This window comes from Pempheris klunzingeri, chromosome 3 (genome assembly GCF_042242105.1).
Source record: "Pempheris klunzingeri isolate RE-2024b chromosome 3, fPemKlu1.hap1, whole genome shotgun sequence".
Lineage (NCBI taxonomy): Eukaryota > Metazoa > Chordata > Actinopteri > Acropomatiformes > Pempheridae > Pempheris > Pempheris klunzingeri.
Window position 1 is genome coordinate 117,501 of NC_092014.1, and position 20,000 is coordinate 137,500.

Below are 20,000 nucleotides of genomic sequence, written 5' to 3' on the forward strand. Positions count from 1 at the left end.
GGTTCAGTCTCAGAGACTGGCTCAATCTGCTGATCCCTCATGTCAGGAGGAGCCAGCTGAGCTGGTTCAGCATCTAGTAAGGATCTAGTCAGACCCAGAACCATCAGGCCTTTGACGCCTCGAGTCCCCATGAGGAGCAGCCTGTTGCCACGACCCAACCCGGATAGGAGGAGGAAGATGGAAGGATGGATGAATCTCTTGAAGATGAGCACCTGCCTGCCCTCAGCCCGTGGACCCCCCAGGAAGTGTGTTGGGCTTTGTAGCCAGTGTGACCCCACACCTCCATCCGGCCCCCAACTTTACTGTCGCCATCCAATCATTAAAAAAAAAAAGGTGTGTGACAGACCAACCGCTAGTGATCTCTATGGATCTGTTCTGCTCAGAGCGTCATCATCATGACACTTCCTGAAAGCCTCCTCGCTGGTTGGAGACGTGTAACCATGGAAACACCAACAATTAACTAATTGTAAAAATATGTTGGGCCACGCAACAAGAAAAACTTAAACAGAAGCAATCATGGAATTTGGCCCGATTTGACCTGTCTGTTAGTCGTTGCTCATTTCATCTCAGAACAGGATGACTTCTACCCCCCCCAGCATCCACCAGGATGAGGTGGGATGTGTATCCGTGGCGACAGGTTGACTGAGGCCTCATGGGAGATCTCAGGTGACGGCTGCTCATCTTCACAGAGTCAAAACTCAACGTGACGGCAAAAAAAATGAAAGTTTGTCCATCAGCTGATCAATAATTCAGCAGCGGCCCTGCTGGGCTGCTGCTTCCTGTAACACTACCCCCTCCCCCCACCCTGAAGTTTCCCCTCCCTTGACTTTGATGTCTGTGATTGGCTGTCAGGACACTGGTCATCATTGATCATCGTCGTCAATCAGTCTGCTGATCGGTTTATTTTTATGAAACATCTGAACTAATGTTTCACCTTGGGATTAGAGCAGAAAAATCAATCATCAATCAAAAATCAATAATTATTGATCACTGATCAATAGTTTACACTGATGATTCTACAGCTTCATTCATTCAGCAGAGTTACATGTTCACGTTCATTACTGATGTACAGACTTTCCTTCATTTGTAAATGCAGCATTTATGTTATAGAGGAACATAGAAATAAACTACATAGAGCACATTCATATAAAATCTAACATAGAACTATGAAACAAAATCTATATCATAAAACATCCAAACTCCCCCAGATCTACTTGTGGTGAACACGAGCAAAGGGACACGAGCACACACACACACAAACACACATATTTCCATAATCAGCTGTTCATTCAGGGACACATAAACATTAACACATAAACATACACAGTATAAATTTCGCCGTATTTTCGTCCATTTACAGAGCTGTAATTATATACACTATGAAGCACTGTAATATGCACTGTAAATGCCCAGTAATATATTACAGTGTATGTTGCACTGTATTTGCCGTATATATTACAGTGCATTTACAGTACACATTACAGTGCCTTTATAGTGTATATAATTACACCACTGTAAATGTGCGAAAATACAGTATAACATACAGTGAGATTTATACTGTAAACGCACTGTAATACACACTGCTAATACACTGTAAAATACTGTGTAATATACACTGCGATTACACTGTAAACATATGGTGTGCACTGTAATATATACTGTAAATAAATTGTAATATACAGTGTAAATGCAATATGATATATTGTAATATACAATGTAAATACATTAATATACACTGAATAAACTGCAACACACAGAGTACTGCAGTACATATGCAGTTACTCTGAAGTAGATTTGCAGTGACTGTAGTCTGAGCCTATAGCAGCATAACTAGGGGCTGGTCCAAGGGTTAGGGTTAGCCCTAAACTACAGGCTTCATCACTAAGGAAGGTTTTTAGTCCACTCTGAAATGTAGAGAGGGTGTCTGCCCCCTGAACCCAGACTGGGAGGAGGTTCCACAGGAGAGGAGCCTGATAGCTGAAAGCTCTGGCTCCATCACTACTTTAGAGGACTTTAGGAACCACCAGTAGGCCTGCAGTCTGGGAGCACAGTGCTCTAGTGGGGTAGTACGGTACTATGAGCTCTTTAAGAGATGATGGAGCCTGAACATTAAGAGCTTTGGAGGTGAGGAGAAGGATTTTAAACTCTATTCTAGATTTGACTGGAAGCCAGTGAAGAGAAGCCAGTACAGGAGAAAGATGGTCTCTTCTCTTAGTTCTGGTCAGAACAGGAGCAGCAGTGTTCTGGACCAGCTGGAGAGTCTTTAAGGACTTATTGGAGCAGCCTGATAATAAGGAACAGAAATAATCCAACCTGGAAGTGACTAATGTGTGGACTAGTGTTTCTGCATCATTCATAGACTGATACTGATACATGTGATATCAGACTATTGATACTATTGATACTAATAGTGCTGCTATTGTTTTTTGCTGCCTCTTGTCAACAACAAAACACAAAGAAAATAGACTGATGACATCATCAAAACTGTCCAGTCAGTGAGTGAGTGACAGTCATGTGACTTTTTATATATAGTTATATATATATACACACACACACACACACACACACACACGCTCTCCACCCTCTCATCTTCATTGATCAATACCTGGGTGAGCTGTTTCCCACGATCCTCTGCTCTGCTCCGCTGTGTGTGTGTGTGTGTGTCATTAACATTGTAAGTACCTCCATCAGAAGTTATTGATCATCTTCCTCAAGCTCCCTCAGCTCATATCGACCAGCAGGATGAACGCTGCTGCTTCACCTTCGACAGGGTCGAGGGGGTCATGGAAGGGTCAGAGGAGGTGGAAGGGGTGAGGAGGGGGTGATTATCATGCGCTGTTTTTTAATTAACACCCAGTCAGGCTGCAGCAGTGTGTTCACTCTGAGGTGTGAATATCATCTAGTGTTGAAGTGCTGAAGCGGCGGGATGATGGAGGTCAGGACGGGGGAGGGGTGATCGATCGGTAGCAGTCTGTCCTCTGTCAGGTCCTCAGGTCCCAACAGACAAGTTCACCATCACCTTCTGTCCCAGCAGAGACATGAGGAGCACCCAGCTGATCACCAATAATCTGAATTAGCATGGATACTTCCTGCAGCTGTTTCACAATAAAAGTCTCCCACTGCTTCATGCTGTGTTGTTTTTATTACAATAACACTATCCAGTGAACCAGTTATTGATCGAATGTGATCTGATGGGGGGCGTGTATGAAACCAGTTTTATGTTACTGACGATGATGATGATAATGAAGAACTCTCCCTTCAAAGTTTCTGTTGAACTGAAACAAATGTCAAACACTAAACACTGTGATTAGAGTCTGAATTGATCATCTTATTGATCAGTTTTGACAAGAACTGAGCTGTGTTGAACCAACACACACACACACGCACACATTATATTCTAAAAGTGTTGAGCCCAGAGGACACATTAATTGATCGATGCTGCTGCTGCTGTGTGTGTGTGTGTGCGTGTGTGTGTATTTGTCTGATGCTGCAGACGATGAAATGTCTGTTAAACAGATGATTGAGAAATATTCTCCACCTGTCTGTGAGGCGAGGAACATCAGCAGTGGAGGTCTGGCAGCCATCAAGGTCGACAAACTAGAACCTGGTGGGAATCAAACAGCAACACCACTGCACCACTTACCATGTCACTGAATCCGCCATCACCATGTCACTGCATCTACCATCACCATGTCACTGCACCACTCACCATGTCACTGCATCGGCCATCACCATGTCACTGCATCTACCATCACCATGTCACTGCGCCACTCACCATATCACTGCATCAGCCATCACCATGTCACTGCACCACTCACCATATCACTGCATCAGCCATCACCATGTCACTGCATCTACCGTCACCATGTCACTGCAGCACTCACCATGTCACTGACTCCGCCATCACCATGTCACTGCATCAGCCATCATCATGTCACTGCACCACTCACCATGTCACTGCATCAGCCATCATCATGTCACTGCACCACTCACTATGTCACTGTACCACTCACTATGTCACTGTACCACTCACCATATCACTGCATCAGCCATCACCATGACACTGCATCAGTCATCATGTCACTGCATCAGCCACCTTTCTTAAGGTGGACTGGAGGTGAGGCTGGTTGGTGACAGGCGGTTTGTGTTTTAAGGTGGACTGGAGGATTATTGATCGGTGCTGACTCAGCAGCCCTCTGGGTCCTGCAGGGCGATATAAATAGCACATGTGGAAGTCGATCGGTGGGAATAAACGATCAGACTGAAGTCACTGCAGAGTTCAGAGTCACAATTCTGTGTGACTGACAAAGATGTGAAACATCAACTGAGACCAGAGAGAGCGGGGGGGGGTTCACTCCTGTACAAACTTGCTGCCTTCTGTGTGTTTGAGCTGCATGACCCCCAAATGGAGGGAAAAACATCAGTGCTGAGGGATGAAAGCTGTGATTTCCACTGTGTGTTTATGTCCAGCTGACGGTGTCTGTGTTTGAGCAGCAGAGTGAGACCTCCCGTTTGTTTTAACGAGGCGTTACATAAATGCTGCATGTCGTTATTATTCTGATCAGCTGGAGGACGGAGCAGCTTTAACGAGGCCTGAAGCTCTTTGTTCCCTCTAAGCGTTTCTTCGCCCACGCGGTCACCAACGCCTCCTCCCTTCTGCACACTCAGCAGGTGATGCTGCAGTCAGTTTACCTGCTGGACAGGTGCTCAACACTCAGATTCCTTCCATCAGCCGACCAATCAGAACGAAGCATCACAGCACGCTGAGGCCTGACTGAACTCTTTCCTGCCGTTTCCAGTGTGGAAAGTTATAGTTAGGACCAGGACACACATTTTACCAGCAGAGTGAGGACATTTTGCCTGGTCTTCGCAACTTCAAATGACTGTTTGAGAGTTAAAACTTGATTTTAGGCTCAAGGTTAAAATTAGGTTACGGTAAGTGTAAGGAGCTGGGAAATGCATTATGTTATTGAGTGTCCTCATGAAAATAGAAGTATGTGTGTGTTTCTGTGTGTGTGTACTACGGCAGCTACCTTCAGTAACTGTTGCCATAACAAAGACATCAAGATACGACAACACAACTAGAAAATTACCAATCACGCATCTCACTCAGCGCTCCATAGTGCAGCCACTTTAACTGCTGTATGTGACTTGATGACATAGCTACAGTCATCCCTCCAAACCGACCCATTAAAACACCAAATGAGGTGTAAATCACTGTTTTTGTGAACTTGTAGTGGACACGCCATCCTCTTCTTCGTTGGTGTTTCTACGTGAACCCGTCTGAGGGCTGAACAACGTGTAGACGGGCCAATCAGAGCATTGCTACGGTGGACGGACTCATAGACGAAGGACCAGAAAACATGTTTATACGGTTTGATCCTGAATAAATTACATGCCATCAGGTCACATGACAACAGCAGTGACTCTACATGTTGATGTATAAGGAGGTTCGGAGCCAATCACACATTTCCATCTTGATCAGACATGATCATCACGTGATGGCGTAATGTAATGGTGTGGCGTGATCCTGTGTGATGGTTTGGCATGATGGTTTGGCGTGATGGTTTGGCGTGATGCTGAGGCGTGATGGTTTGGCGTGATGTTAAGGTGTGATGTTAAGGCGTGATGGTTTGGCGTGAGGGCAGCATGGTGGTGCTGTGGTTAGCACTGTTGCCTCACAGAAAGAAGGTCGAATCCTGGTTTGAACCCGGGTGTTTCTGTGTGGAGTTTGCATGTTCTCCCCATGCTAGCGTGGGTTCTCTCCGGGTACTCCGGCTTCCTCCCACAATCCAAAGACATGCACATCAGGTTAATTGGTAACTCTAAAAATTGTCTGTAGGTGTGAGTGTGAGAGTGAATGGTTGTCTGTCTCTGTATGTGGCCCTGCGATTGGCTGGCGACCCCGCCTCTCGCCCGAAGTCAGCTGGGATAGGCTCCAGCTCCCCCCGCGACCCTGACGGATAAGCAGTATAGAAAATGGATGGATGGATGGATGGATGGTTTGGCGTGATGCTGAGGCGTGTTGCTGAGGCGTGAAGGTTTGGCGTGATGCGGACGCGTGATGGTTTGGCGTGATGCTGAGGCGTGTTGCTGAGGCGTGATGGTTTGGCGTGATGTTAAGGCGTGTACCTCAGCGTTCAGAGCTCCCTCCTGCAGCTTTGAACATCTCAAACATCTGAACTGAGTTCACTAATGACAGATGCCATCTTTAAACCTCCCCCCATCCTCGTTGTCATGACAATGCCCACACTACTTTCATCTCCCCGCTTGTTAGGCCCAGGCTCGTTAAGGGGGGGGTGGAGACAGGCAGCGTTAATGAGCAGCGAGGCTCTGGCCGCTCGGCTGCTGGCCGCTCAGCTGCTGGCCCTCATTAAAACTCAGCAGGGGGAGGGTAGTCTGGGGGAGGGGACAAGGTGGCCAACACTGCCCCCCGTGCCCCCCACCACAGACACAATCGTCTACTCAATGATAATTAACACGTCCTTACTAGATCTCATCAATCAGTCTTTACTAACAGGCTACGTACCTCAGTCCTTCAAAGTAGCAGTAATTAAACCTCTCCTGAAAAAGCCTACTCTTGATTCAGGTGTATCAGCCAACTATAGACCTTCATCCAACCTTCTCTTTCTCTCCAAGATCCTGGAGAAAGCAGCAGCCAACCAGCTGTGTGACTTTCTAAACTCTAATAGTCTATTAGAGGATCTTCAGTCAGGTTTTAGAGCGAACCACAGCACAGAGACACTGGTGAAGGTTACAGACCTCCTCCTTATGGCATCAGACAGAGGACTTCTCTCTGTCCTGGTCTGGTTAGACCTGAGTGCATCTGACAGAGGACTTCTCTCTGTCCTGGTCTTGTTAGACCTGAGTGCTGCTTTTGACACCATTGACCATCACATCCTGTTACAGAGACTGGAACAGTTCATTGGTATAAAAGGAACTGCATTAAGCTGCTTTAAGTCCTATTGATCAGATCGATTTCAGTTTGTACACGTTAACAATGAATCCTCTGTCCACACTAAGGTTAGACATGGAGTTCCACAAGGTTCAGTGCTTGGACCGATACTACTCTGGCCTCCAGCTCCACTGGGAGGAATCTGGGAGTCTTATTTGATCAGGATTTATCCTTCACATAAAACAGATTTCCAGAACTGTCTTTTTCCATCTACTAATGTTGTTAAAATCAGGCCCATCCTGTCTGAAGATGATGCAGAAACACTAGTCCACACATTAGTCACTTCCAGGTTGGATTATTTCTGTTCCTTATTATCAGGCTGCTCCAATAAGTCCTTAAAGACTCTCCAGCTGGTCCAGAACGCTGCTGCTCCTGTTCTGACCAGAACTAAGAGAAGAGACCATCTTTCTCCTGTACTGGCTTCTCTTCACTGGCTTCCAGTAAATCTAGAATAGAGTTTAAAATCCTTCTCCTCACCTCCAAAGCTCTTAATGTTCAGGCTCCATCATATCTTAAAGAGCTCATAGTACCGTACTACCCCACTAGAGCACTGTGCTCCCAGACTGCAGGCCTACTGGTGGTTCCTAAAGTCCTCTAAAGTAGTGATGGAGCCAGAGCTTTCAGCTATCAGGCTCCTCTCCTGTGGAACCTCCTTCCAGTCTGGGTTCAGGGGGCAGACACCCTCTCTACATTTAAGAGTGGACTAAAAACCTTCCTTAGTGATAAAGCCTATAGTTCAGGGCTGGATCAGGTCTTGGACCAGCCCCTAGTTATGCTGCTATAGGCTCAGACTGCCGGGGGACTCCCATGATGCACTGGGCTCCTCTCTCCTCCTCTTCCTCTCCATCCTGATGCTTCATGTCTCTTTAATGTCTGTTACTAACTTGGTATCTTCCCCGGAGCCTTTCTGTGCTTTTCTCATCCCTCTGGTTCCTGTGGATCCTGGTCCTGGTTCTCCTGCTGTGGTTCTCTGGTTCCTGTGGATCCTGGTCCTGGTTCTCCTGCTGTGGTTCTCTGGTTCCTGTGGATCGTCAGCCACTGACACTTTTTACTGATATCAGTCCTGTTATTATCATTCACATATTAACTATTGTCATGTTTTTACCTGCTACCATATTGATCAGTATCAGTCAGATTCCTACTGTCAGTACTATAGTTGCTGTTATTATGGTTGTTTGCTGTATGGTTGTTTGTATCTCCCCCCATCCCCTTCTCTCTCTCTCTCTCTCTCTCTGTTTGTCTGTCTGTCTGTCTATCCATCCACAGAATTATAACATACTGTATGTGTGTGCTGTGTATAATATGCTGCACCAGTCCACAGCAGAAAGGGCTGCTGGGTAACAGCTGACTGGATACAGAAGGACTCCACTGATCAGGAATGTTAACAAGCTCTGAGTCCCCCCCTACACACACACACACTCCCAACAGAACCACTGATTATTTATCTGTTTGTCTGTCTGAGCTCTGCTGCTGACAACCATAAGAAATCTGTCTGTCTGTCTATCTATCTATCTATCTATCTATCTATCTATCTATCTATCTGTCTGTCTGTCTGTCTCACCATAGAAACAGTGATGTTATATTTATGCGTCCAATCAAGCAGCTGCTGAATTATTAACACCAGCCAACCAGGTGCTGTTAATGCTAATAAAGAGAAAATTCTCTTTGAATGTCAGCTGGAGCCAAACATAGCAGACCAGCAACGTGATGAGCACACTGATGGTGATTTTAGACGAACTGCAACTGTACATCCCAGTGGAGTCAGCCTCAAAACCTCTGCAATAAGACAGTAAGTCACTGTACATCACCACTGGAATAGTAAATCATCACCACTGGAACAGTAAACCATCACCACTGGAACAGTAAATCATCACCATTGGAACAGTAAACCATCACCACTGGAATAGTAAACCATCACCACTGGAGCAGTAAACCATCACAGCTGGAACAGTAAACCATCACAGCTGGAACAGTAAACCATCACAGCTGGAACAGTAAACCATCACCGCTGGAACAGTAAACCATCACCGCTGGAGCAATAAACCATCACCGCTGGAACAGTAAACCATCACCGCTGGAACAGTAAACCATCACAGCTGGAGCAGTAAACCATCACAGCTGGAACAGTAAACCATCACCGCTGGAACAGTAAACCATCACCGCTGGAACAGTAAACCATCACAGCTGGAACAGTAAACCATCACCACTGGAGCAGTAAATCATCACAGCTGGAACAGGAAATCATCACCATTGGAACAGTAAACCATCACAGCTGGAACAGGAAATCATCACAGCTGGAACAGTAAACCATCACCATTGGAACAGTAAACCATCACCGTTGGAACAGTAAACCATCACCACTGGAACAATAAACCATCACAGCTGGAACAGTAAACCATCACCACTGAAACAGTAAACCATCACAGCTGGAACAGTAAACCATCACCATTGGAACAGTAAACCATCACCATTGAAACACTAAACCATCACCATTGAAACACTAAACCATCACCACTGGAACAGTAAACCATCACCACTGGAATAGTAAACCATCACCACTGGAACAGTAAACCATCACCATTGGAACAGTAAACCTGTTCTGATTAGTTTTGTCATTTTATAGGCATCAAGAATCAATTAGTGACTGAAAAACATTCAACAGTTTCTGCTCACACCTCTGCTGCCGTATCGTTACGGTTCTGATTATTGATGCTGAGTGTCATGTTTATGGTGTTTCACTGTTTCCCAAAAACAGAAATCCTCATACTGGGCACAAGTTCAGTGAGAAAACAGTTTCCTGTTCAGTTTATAACAGACTCTTACTCTGTGTCACTCTGACTGATGTAATACAGGTTACCTAAAGAAACAGCCGGTGGCCTTGTGTTGTGGGGATGTTTCAGATGTGTCTGAATGATGATGATGAAGATGATGATGATGAATTGAGCAGCAGGGAGTCCTCCTGCAGTGCGGTGGACTGTTAGCTGACTGCAGGACGGTGCTCAGTCTCCGTTTCCTGTCCGTCAGTGTCCTCTGCAGAGAGGACAAGGACACTCTGAATAAATCATCTCTGTACTGTCAGCCATAGCTGTCTGTTAACCAGGACTCTACTGCAGTACTCTGGAAAAATACTGCAAATACTTAACAACAATACTGCATCACATCCGAAGATGGCAGCCTCGGTACTGCGCTCTCTTGTACTTTTTTGTCTTTGTTTATTTGTTCAGTCGTAAGCTCTCTGATCAAATTCAGTAGAGACAAATTATAATGCCTTTCGATCTGCACTGGCCTACAAGATAGATGAACTGCTGCTTCTAAACACAACCAACTCTGACTTATTCTGGTTGCTGTTTTCACCCCCCCTCAGGCCTCTGTTAGCGAGGCCCTACAGCACCTGGCTGACCAGTTAACTGACATGGAGCACAAACATCCTGACTCCCTGCTCATTATTCTGGGGGACGTCAGCAGAGCAAACCTCAGCCACAAACTACCAAAATACAGACAGCAAATCAAGTGTCCCACCAGGGGTACAAACACTGTGGACCACTGTTACACCACAGTAAAGGGCGCCTATGGCTCTGCACCGTGTGCAGCTTTGGGACTCTCTGATCATTGTATGGTTCCTCTTCTCCCCACTTACAGACAGAAACTAAAAGCTGCCAAGCCTGTGGTCAGGACTGTGAGGAGATGGACCAACGAGGCTAAGCTTGAGTTCCAGGCCTGCTTTGGCTGTACTGATCGGAGTGTTTTTGAGGCTGCTGCTACAGATCTGGACAATCTCACTGACACTGTGACATCCTACATCAGTCATCCAGGCCCAGATGGTGTCAGCTGCTGCCAGCTGATGATCCACTTCTAGTCAATTAATCAATCTTTAGATTGATCTTTATTCTGCAGTCATCCAGTCTGTTCTCTGCACCTCCATCACTGTCTGGTTTGGATCGCCCCCACCAGCAGGATAGGAACAGACCGTCAGGACTGCAGGGACAATCATCGGTGCCAACCTGCCCTCCATCCAGGACTTTGACAGATCCAGAGTCAGGAAACAGGCAGGAACCATCACCTCAGACCATCACACCCTGGACACAACCTGTTCCCTCCCTCCTGATCAATGCAGCCAAAACAACCAGACCCAGAAACGGCTTCTGTCCACAGGCCGTGGCTCTGCTGAACACTTAAAGCTGCTGTAATGAACTCACCCACATCCTCCCCGCCTCATGTTTCTAATGGAACCTGTCCACAGTCTCTCCATGTTTACTCCATCGCTGCTCTGTGTGTTGTACACCTATACTGCTGATTCTGATTCTGATCACAGCAGACAGTATTCTAGATAAATACTGTTTAACCGACAGTACTCACTTTGTAGTAGTAGTTTAGTAGTAGTAGTAATTTAGATAAATTGTGTCCCACCAAACACTCTATATTTCTCTGCTGATTATTTCTGTGAACCTCCATGTTTGTTGGCGTGTCGCCTCCACCTGTAGACCCGTGTTAAAAGGTGAAGCCATGCAGCTCGAGAGAAACTGGACAGGACGGACTCATTCCCACGTGTGTGTAGTAGTGTAGTAGTGTGCAGGACCTGTAGGACCTGAGGTCACAGGTGCTTCATGGTCTCCTGTGAGGAAATCTGGGCTGAACTAATGTGTAAACATGGAGACATGTGACTTGGAAACTTCAAGAAACCACAAAATAAAGTCTGAAGGTCGTTCACTCCAGTGGAGAAGACGGTAATGAGTAACGGAGTAATGTCATGTGATCTGATCTGGCCAGCAGGAGGGCGTCAGAACTGAAGGAGTGAAGGGAGCAGATGGAGACAGAGATGAGCATCCACAGTGGCGACACACTAATCAGGGCAGATCACGGCACACAGCAGAGCGACACCATGTGAGCTCGTTAGGACGTTAATTAGCTCACTGTGTCCTTTAAACCGTCGCCGGTGTTCATGTTGCTTTGATCGGTCGTAACGTCGGGCTGCTGATAGTCGGTGTGTCGACGGCTCTGATCAATTAATGTTTCACTGTCCATGAACTGTCCTCTTCTTCTCCTCTGATCCTCCACATCACTGCCGCAAATCAGAAATTATCAGCAACTAAATCAGCCAGACAGCAGGAGACTGTTAACCATGTATCCTAGCAACACTCGCTGCTAGGCAACAGTCATCGTGCCGTGGACGTTCACATGGATGCCATCATTCAGACCAGGCGGAGCTCTGGTAGATGCAGCGGACTAACCTACAGACCGATTTGGACAGAGACCAGTCAGGACCAGTATAACGGGGCCCAGGTGTACAAACACCTGTCATGAAATTACATCACAGGTCACATGGAAAGGCCAGGCCCCAGAGGTGTTCTGTCTCTGCTCACCTGTGCAGCTGATCCCGGTCTGACTTCTCCTCGTCCTTACAGTCCGACTCAGGTCACTGCCTGGACTGTGGGGAGGAGCTCAACTGCACTGCAACATCCACCCTGGTGCTAACCTCCGCCTCTGATACATCTACCATGCTAATGCTAACAAGCTAGCAAGGCTAGTCATTTGTCCACATAGCTGCTAGAGATACAGCAGCTAACTGACTGTCAGGCTAACAGTTAGTGTTGGTGGTTGGTTGGATCGGCAGACGGTAGGTCAGGCTCAGCATTGAAGCAGCACTGAGTTTCTCCTTCATCTGTGAGCTGAGTGTCGACCTGAGAGCCTCCTTCTGAATAATTAATCACTCTCTCCCGGGAGGGAGTGGGGGGGCAGCGCTGGTGCTGATGAAAATTTAAAGATGGTGCATTCGAGCACTTTGGAATATTTGCTAACGGTGAAGAAAATGCAGCTCTGGATGGTTTTATGTGGACGGCTGACATTTCCACTGAGCTCAGGTCACCACCGCCCTCTCTCCTTCTGTCTGGACGTGCCGACCTCCGACCTCTGACCTCCCACTGAGGGTCACTCTGAGGTTCAGCTGAGCTCTGAAACTTCTCACAACAGCTGATCCTGAAAAAGGGTCAAAAAGAGAAATCAGCTGACACCTAGACAGGCTGAAGGTGATGTCATCAGCCAGGTGATGTCAGCAGGTAGAGTCTGACAGGCTGCACTGTTCACTGTTTTTAATGGATTCTAAAAACAGACACAGATTGTGCTGAGACAAAACTTCAGTCAGCAGACTCACACACATGTACCACAGTACACACATGTACCACAGTACACACATGTACCACAGTACACACATGTACTACAGTACGTACATGTACTACAGTACGTACATGTACCACAGTACACACATGTACCACAGTACACACATGTACTACAGTACACACATGTACCACAGTACACACATGTACCACAGTACACACATGTACTACAGTACGTACATGTACTACAGTACGTACATGTACCACAGTACACACATGTACCACAGTACGTACATGTACCACAGTACACACATGTACCACAGTACGCACATGTACTACAGTACGTACATGTACCACAGTACACACATGTACCACAGTACACACATGTACTACAGTACGTACATGTACTACAGTACGTACATGTACCACAGTACACACATGTACCACAGTACACACATGTACCACAGTACACACATGTACCACAGTACGTACATGTACCACAGTACACACATGTACCACAGTACACACATGTACCACAGTACACACATGTACCACAGTACGTACATGTACCACAGTACACACATGTACCACAGTACACACATGTACCACAGTACGTACATGTACCACAGTACACACATGTACCACAGTACGTACATGTACCACAGTACACACATGTACCACAGTACACACATGTACTACAGTACGTACATGTACCACAGTACACACATGTACCACAGTACACACATGTACTACAGTACGTACATGTACCACAGTACACACATGTACCACAGTACACACATGTACCACAGTACACACATGTACTACAGTACGTACATGTACTACAGTACACACATGTACCACAGTACACACATGTACTACAGTACACACATGTACCACAGTACACACATGTACTACAGTACACACACATGTACTACAGTACGTACATGTACTACAGTACACACATGTACCACAGTACACACATGTACCACAGTACACACATGTACTACAGTACGTACATGTACTACAGTACACACATGTACCACAGTACACACATGTACCACAGTACACACATGTACTACAGTACACACATGTACCACAGTACACACATGTACTACAGTACACACATGTACCACAGTACACACATGTACTACAGTACACACATGTGCTACAGTACGTACATGTACCACATAAATGTGTGTGTTTGAGAGCACACACACATTTATGTGGTACATGTATGTCATGGTACATGTCATGGTAACATTGGTACATTGTCATGGTAACCATCCCAATTCATCCCATAAGAGCTTCACAGAATTGAACCTCTTCCTCCTCCTGCAGAGAAAGAGGATGAAGGTGAGGAAGAAGAAGATGACGATGAGGAGGATGAAGATGGCAATGAGGAGGATGAAGGTGAGGATGGGGAAGACGAAGATGAGGATGAGGAAGACGAGGAGGTTGAAGATGACGAGGGGGATGAAGGTGAGGATGAAGATGACGATGAGGAAGATAAAGGTGAGGATGCGGAAGATGACGAGGATGAGGATGAAGATGAGGATGAGAAGGATGAAGGTGAGGATGAGGAAGATGAGGATGAAGAGGATGAAAGTGAGGATGAGGAAGAGGATGAGGATGGAGATGAGGATGAAGGTGAGGATGAGGAAGATGAGGATGAGGATGGAGATGAGGAGGATGAAGGTGAGGATGAGGAAGATGAGGATGAGGATGGAGATGAGGAGGATGAAGGTGAGGATGATGAAGGTGAGGATGAAGGTGAGGATGAGGGGGATGAAGATGAGGATGATGAAGATGCGGAGGATGAAGATGAGGAGGATGAAGATGATGAAGATGAGGACTGAACCTGCAGGAGTTTGATCACAGCAGCATCTGGTGGACGTCAGAAGAACTGCAGCTCCACCAGGAGACACTTTAAAAGGTGTTTTCATGCGGAGTGTGTTAATTCATGGGGGGGGGGGCATAACTTTTATTATCACCTCTGTTCACACACAGAATCAATAACGTCTGATCAGCACTAATGTTTTAATGTTTCCCCTTAAAACTAAATCTGTCTCACTGAATGAATTCAAAATAAAATAAAAAACAGCCGGATGTGCAGGCTCTTATTTCGAAGGTCCCAGAGCTGCAGAGGAAGAGAAGAAGAAGCGGAATCTTGTTGTTGTGACTAACGGAGCAGCAGCGGATTCACCTGGCGGACAGGTGCGACCACAACCAGGTGAGTCAAACACGCCAGTACCGGAGCAGCGAGACTACAGCCAGACCCGGTCTGGATCCGGTCTGTGGACGCGCTCTAACCAAGCTAACCAGGCTAACTGGCTAACCTCGCCGTGCTAACTAAACCCGTTCCGTTCCGGTCCCTGTTGGATCTAGACCGGATCCTCTGTGGTCAGGTTAGTCCAGCGGTGTGAACCGAAGCGGATCAGCGGTCTGTGGTCGTGTGTTTGGACCGGATCCCGGGTGACCTACTTTCCCTCCTGGAGACCGTCCGGTCCAGCAGGCAGCAGCACCGGGGCCAGACCGCCAAGGCCCGTAAACCTGTAGAGGTTCTGATACGGTCCGGATCCAAACTAACCCGCAGATCCAGATCAGTCCTCAAGCACTGTGAGGCTTTAAGCAATTAATCAATAATTAAATGATCGATACAATTTGTCCTCAGGACATCCGGGACAACTGCAGCCTGCAGTCACGTGATTAAAGCGTGTTTGTAGAAGTAGGAACAATATAAATACTGACATCGTCTCTCATTGGTCGCCGTCTCCCCGCAGGTCGTCTCTCATTGGTCATGGCTCTGATCTCTCTGGAGGACCTCGACGGATTGGACGAAGAGCAGCTGGACGATGACATCACTGACAACCCTGAACCAATGGAGGACGACGACCGACTGCTGGCGCACTGGCAGGCGGTCGCCAGTACGCACCAGGTGTCGGTGCCTCCAGGTGAGGGGGCGGGGCCATTAACACCAGGCACAACAGGAAGTGGTTGTGGTGACGCTGACACACACACACACACACAGAGGTGCGTTTTCAGGACCCTTGTTGTTTTGCTTCGTCTTAAATGACGTCATATGACCTTGATGATGTCATATTCATGATGTCACACTGATGATTCTCCAAACTGAACACATGGTGAACGTGATCACTTCCTGTTTGTGTCTCAGAGATGAGTGGACCCATTCAGGAAATGACCCACAACAGCCAGCAGAGGGAGCCCCTCCCCTTCGCTCCGGTGTCCTGCCACGAGAAGGTACAGACCGCCACAGACAACTACAACTACAGACCGCCACACACAAATACGACAGACCGCCACAGACAACTACAACTACAGACCGCCACAGACAACTACAACTACAGACCGCCACACACAACTACAACTACAGACCGCCACACACAACTACAACTACAGACCGCCACACACAAATACGACAGACTGCCACAGACAACTACAACTACAGACCGCCACAGACCACCACAGACAACGACAGACCACCACAGACAACTACAGACCGGCACAGACAACTACAACTACAGACCGCCACAGACAACTACAACTACAGACCGCCACACACAAATACGACAGACCGCCACAGACAACTACAACTACAGACCGCCACAGACAACTACAACTACAGACCGCCACAGACAAATACGACAGACCGCCACAGACAACTACAACTACAGACCGCCACACACAACTACAACTACAGACCGCCACACACAAATACGACAGACTGCCACAGACAACTACAACTACAGACCGCCACAGACGACTACAACTACAGACCGCCACAGACCACCACAGACAACGACAGACCACCACAGACAACTACAGACCGCCACAGACAACTACAACTACAGACCGCCACAGACAACTACAACTACAGACCGCCACACACAAATACGACAGCCCGCCACAGACAACTACAACTACAGACCGCCACACACAAATACGACAGACCGCCACAGACAACTACAACTACAGACCGCCACAGACAACTGCAAACTACCACAGACAACTGCAGACCGCCACAAACAACTACAAGTACAGACCGCCACAGACAACTGCAGACCGCCACCAACAACTACAAGTACAGACCGCCACAGACAACTGCAGACCGCCACAGACAAGTACAGACAGCCACAAACAACTACAAGTACAGACCGCCACAGACAGCTGCAGACCGCCACAGACAACTACAGACCGCCACAGACAACTACAACTACAGACCGCCACAGACAACTGCAGACCGCCACAAACAACTACAAGTACAGACCACCACAGACAACTGCAGGCCGCCACAGACAAGTACAGACAGCCACAAACAACTACAAGTACAGACCGCCACAGACAGCTGCAGACCGCCACAGACAACTACAGACCTCCACTGACAACTACAACTGCAGACTGCCACAGACAACTACAACTACAGACAACTGTAGACCGCCACAGACAACTACAACTACAGACAACTACAGACCTCCACTGACAACTACAACTGTAGACCGCCACAGACAACTACAACTACAGACCGCCACAGACTACTACAGACCGCCATAGACAACTACAGACAACTACACACCGCCACAGACAACCACATACCACAGGAATCACCATGGAAACAAAGATAACTGACATGGTGCTCCCCCCTGCTGTCCCGTCCCCTCAGATGGGGGAGGTGCTGTATGAGGAGCGGGTGTACCCGGCGGGTCACTGGGCCTGTGTGACCAGAGGGGAGGATCTGTACGAGCAGAGCATCTCCATGGCCTTCATGAAGCTGATGCGGTTCATCTGCAAGGAGAACTCTGCAGGTAAGCACACCTGGTGCCCACCTGGTGGCGTGACCGTGTTTCTGGTTTAACAAAGTTAAAGCAACCAAGTGACTGAAGAACATCAGAATCACCACACTGCTGCCCCAGTGCATGCTGGGAGCTTCCCAACACATCTACCCCATGTAATATGTTAGCGTAATAGCCTGGAGTGGTTGTGTGAAACCTGAACATTTAAGACAAATGTCAAATCCAACGTTTACCGTCATGTGACGCAAACCAGGTATGACGAGGTGGTCATGTGACTGATTCTGGCCATGTTCTGGGGGTCACGTGACCCGTACTGACCATGTGGCGTGCAGGCAGGTACCTGGGGATGACGGTGCCGGTGGTCAGTCACATCCACATGATGGAGGATGGGATCACGTTTGAGAAGGACGTCCAGACGTCCATCTTCCTGCCTGCGGAGTTTCAGAGCGACCCCCCCCGGCCCTCCGACCCTGACATCATCATTGTCCACAGAGAGCCAATCAGAGTGGTCGCCAGGTCAGAGCATCATCATCATCATCATCATCATCATCATCACAGTGTCCAAGCCTGTCTGACTAGTGTATTTACTAACTAATGATCTCAGGTGGTGGTGGACTACTTGGTCTGTGGGGGAGGATCTGGCCTGTGGGGGGATCTGGTCTGTGGGGGGATCTGGTCTGTGGGAGGATCTGGCCTGTGGGGGGATCTGGTCTGTGGGGGGATCTGGTCTGTGGGAGGATCTGGCCTGTGGGGAGGATCTGGTCTGTGGGGGGATCTGGTCTGTGAGGAAGATCTGGCCTGTGGGGGAGGATCTGGTCTGTGGGGAGGATCTGGCCTGTGGGGAGGATCTGGTCTGTGGGGAGGATCTGGCCTGTGGGGAGGATCTGGCCTGTAAGGAGATCTGACCTTCTGCTCTCTGATTGGCTGACAGGACGTTCCGTGGGACGACCACGGAGGAGACGGTGAGCAGTCAGATCCGCCTGCTGAGGGAGATTGTCGGCGTCGCAGATGACCTCCACAATGACGGCTACATGGTCGCCACATACGAGAACCCTGGCGTCCCCCGTCGCAGGAACGAGATCTGGTTCATCAGGCGTAACCTGTAGACGCCTTCCCATCATCCCCTGCTCCGTCACCTCCGCCCCTCTGATTGGCTGCTTTGTCACCTGCTCAGTGACACTTCCTCTAGTGAGTTTATTCTGACCAATCAGAGCAACCCTGTGTCATCAACAGGAAACACATCACTTTAGTTTGTCCAGCCTCTGTCCTGATTGGCTGTGAGCTGACCAATCAGACGGTCTCCTTACCCTGAGGGTGATGATGTCACTGTTGAGCAGGTCACATGCAGGTGAACAATACAGTGATTCTATTGGCTGAGCATGTGACGTCTGACTCAAGGTGAGACTGTTGGTTTCTGAAGAACTGTGTGTGTGTGTGTGTGTGTGTGTGTGTGTGTGTGTGTGTGTGTGTGTGTGAGTGTGTGTGTGAGTGTGAGTGTGTGCTCCAGGTGTTTGAACTTCCTGCTGTTTTCTCCATGAAACTGTTTTTCCTTCTGTATTTGTGTAAAAAACTCTGAAATAAAATCTGATTTGAAAGATGTGAGAGGATCCAACGGGTTCCGACTGGTGATGGGAAGTCCGGTTCTTCATTCAGTGTCTTCTATTTTAGCCTAATTTAGTAATTATGAATGCTTTGTGTGTTGGTAAGCTAGAACTATTTAACATTTTAATCAAACCTTTAAAAGAACTGAACACAGAACCACAGCAAACAAACCAAGTGAAGGCCAACGTCTTCATATCACGCCTCAGCTTGGATGGGCTGATGAAGTTCTCTCTGTGATTATTTGTCCCGTTTTTGAGAAGACTCCCTCTGAGGGGGCCTATGTCTTCCTGCCGTTACCGTGACCAGGCGTCGGTAGACTGAAGCCTTGGCCTCCCTGCCTGCCTGTCGCTCTGACAGATATTTTCATTTTACAAATTCTGCACTCAGCTTTGCAGTCTCCAAAATCATTGAAATGCAACCAGATGCTGCTGCTTTTTCAGTTTGCTCTCATTTCTTTTTCCAGAATTTCCCCCCGGGATCAATAAAGTCCATCTATCCATCCATCCATTGAACGAAAAGTGAAGT

At 47.6% G+C, this 20,000-nt stretch overlaps 1 protein-coding gene across 1 annotated transcript; it reads left to right on the forward strand.

Annotated features, from left to right (window-relative positions):
- Positions 1–15,188: 15,188 nt before the first annotated feature.
- soul4 (heme-binding protein soul4) lies at positions 15,189–19,480 on the forward strand. Its single transcript, XM_070827796.1, has 6 exons — positions 15,189–15,295; positions 15,846–16,016; positions 16,238–16,323; positions 17,744–17,885; positions 18,206–18,389; positions 18,805–19,480. The coding sequence occupies exons 2-6, from the start codon at positions 15,863–15,865 to the stop codon at positions 18,977–18,979; spliced, it is 741 nt and encodes a 246-aa protein (XP_070683897.1). The 5' UTR covers positions 15,189–15,295; positions 15,846–15,862; the 3' UTR covers positions 18,980–19,480.
- Positions 19,481–20,000: the final 520 nt, after the last annotated feature.

What these genes read in the sequence shown, in the direction of transcription:
- soul4 (XM_070827796.1), top strand. Translation starts at nt 15,863, where the DNA reads ATGGCTCTGATCTCTCTGGAGGACCTCGACGGATTGGACGAAGAGCAG. An exon ending in CCAGGTGTCGGTGCCTCCAG is followed by an intron (nt 16,017 to 16,237) that starts GTGAGGGGGCGG and finishes TTTGTGTCTCAG; the next exon opens with AGATGAGTGGACCCATTCAG. An exon ending in CGGTGTCCTGCCACGAGAAG is followed by an intron (nt 16,324 to 17,743) that starts GTACAGACCGCC and finishes CCGTCCCCTCAG; the next exon opens with ATGGGGGAGGTGCTGTATGA.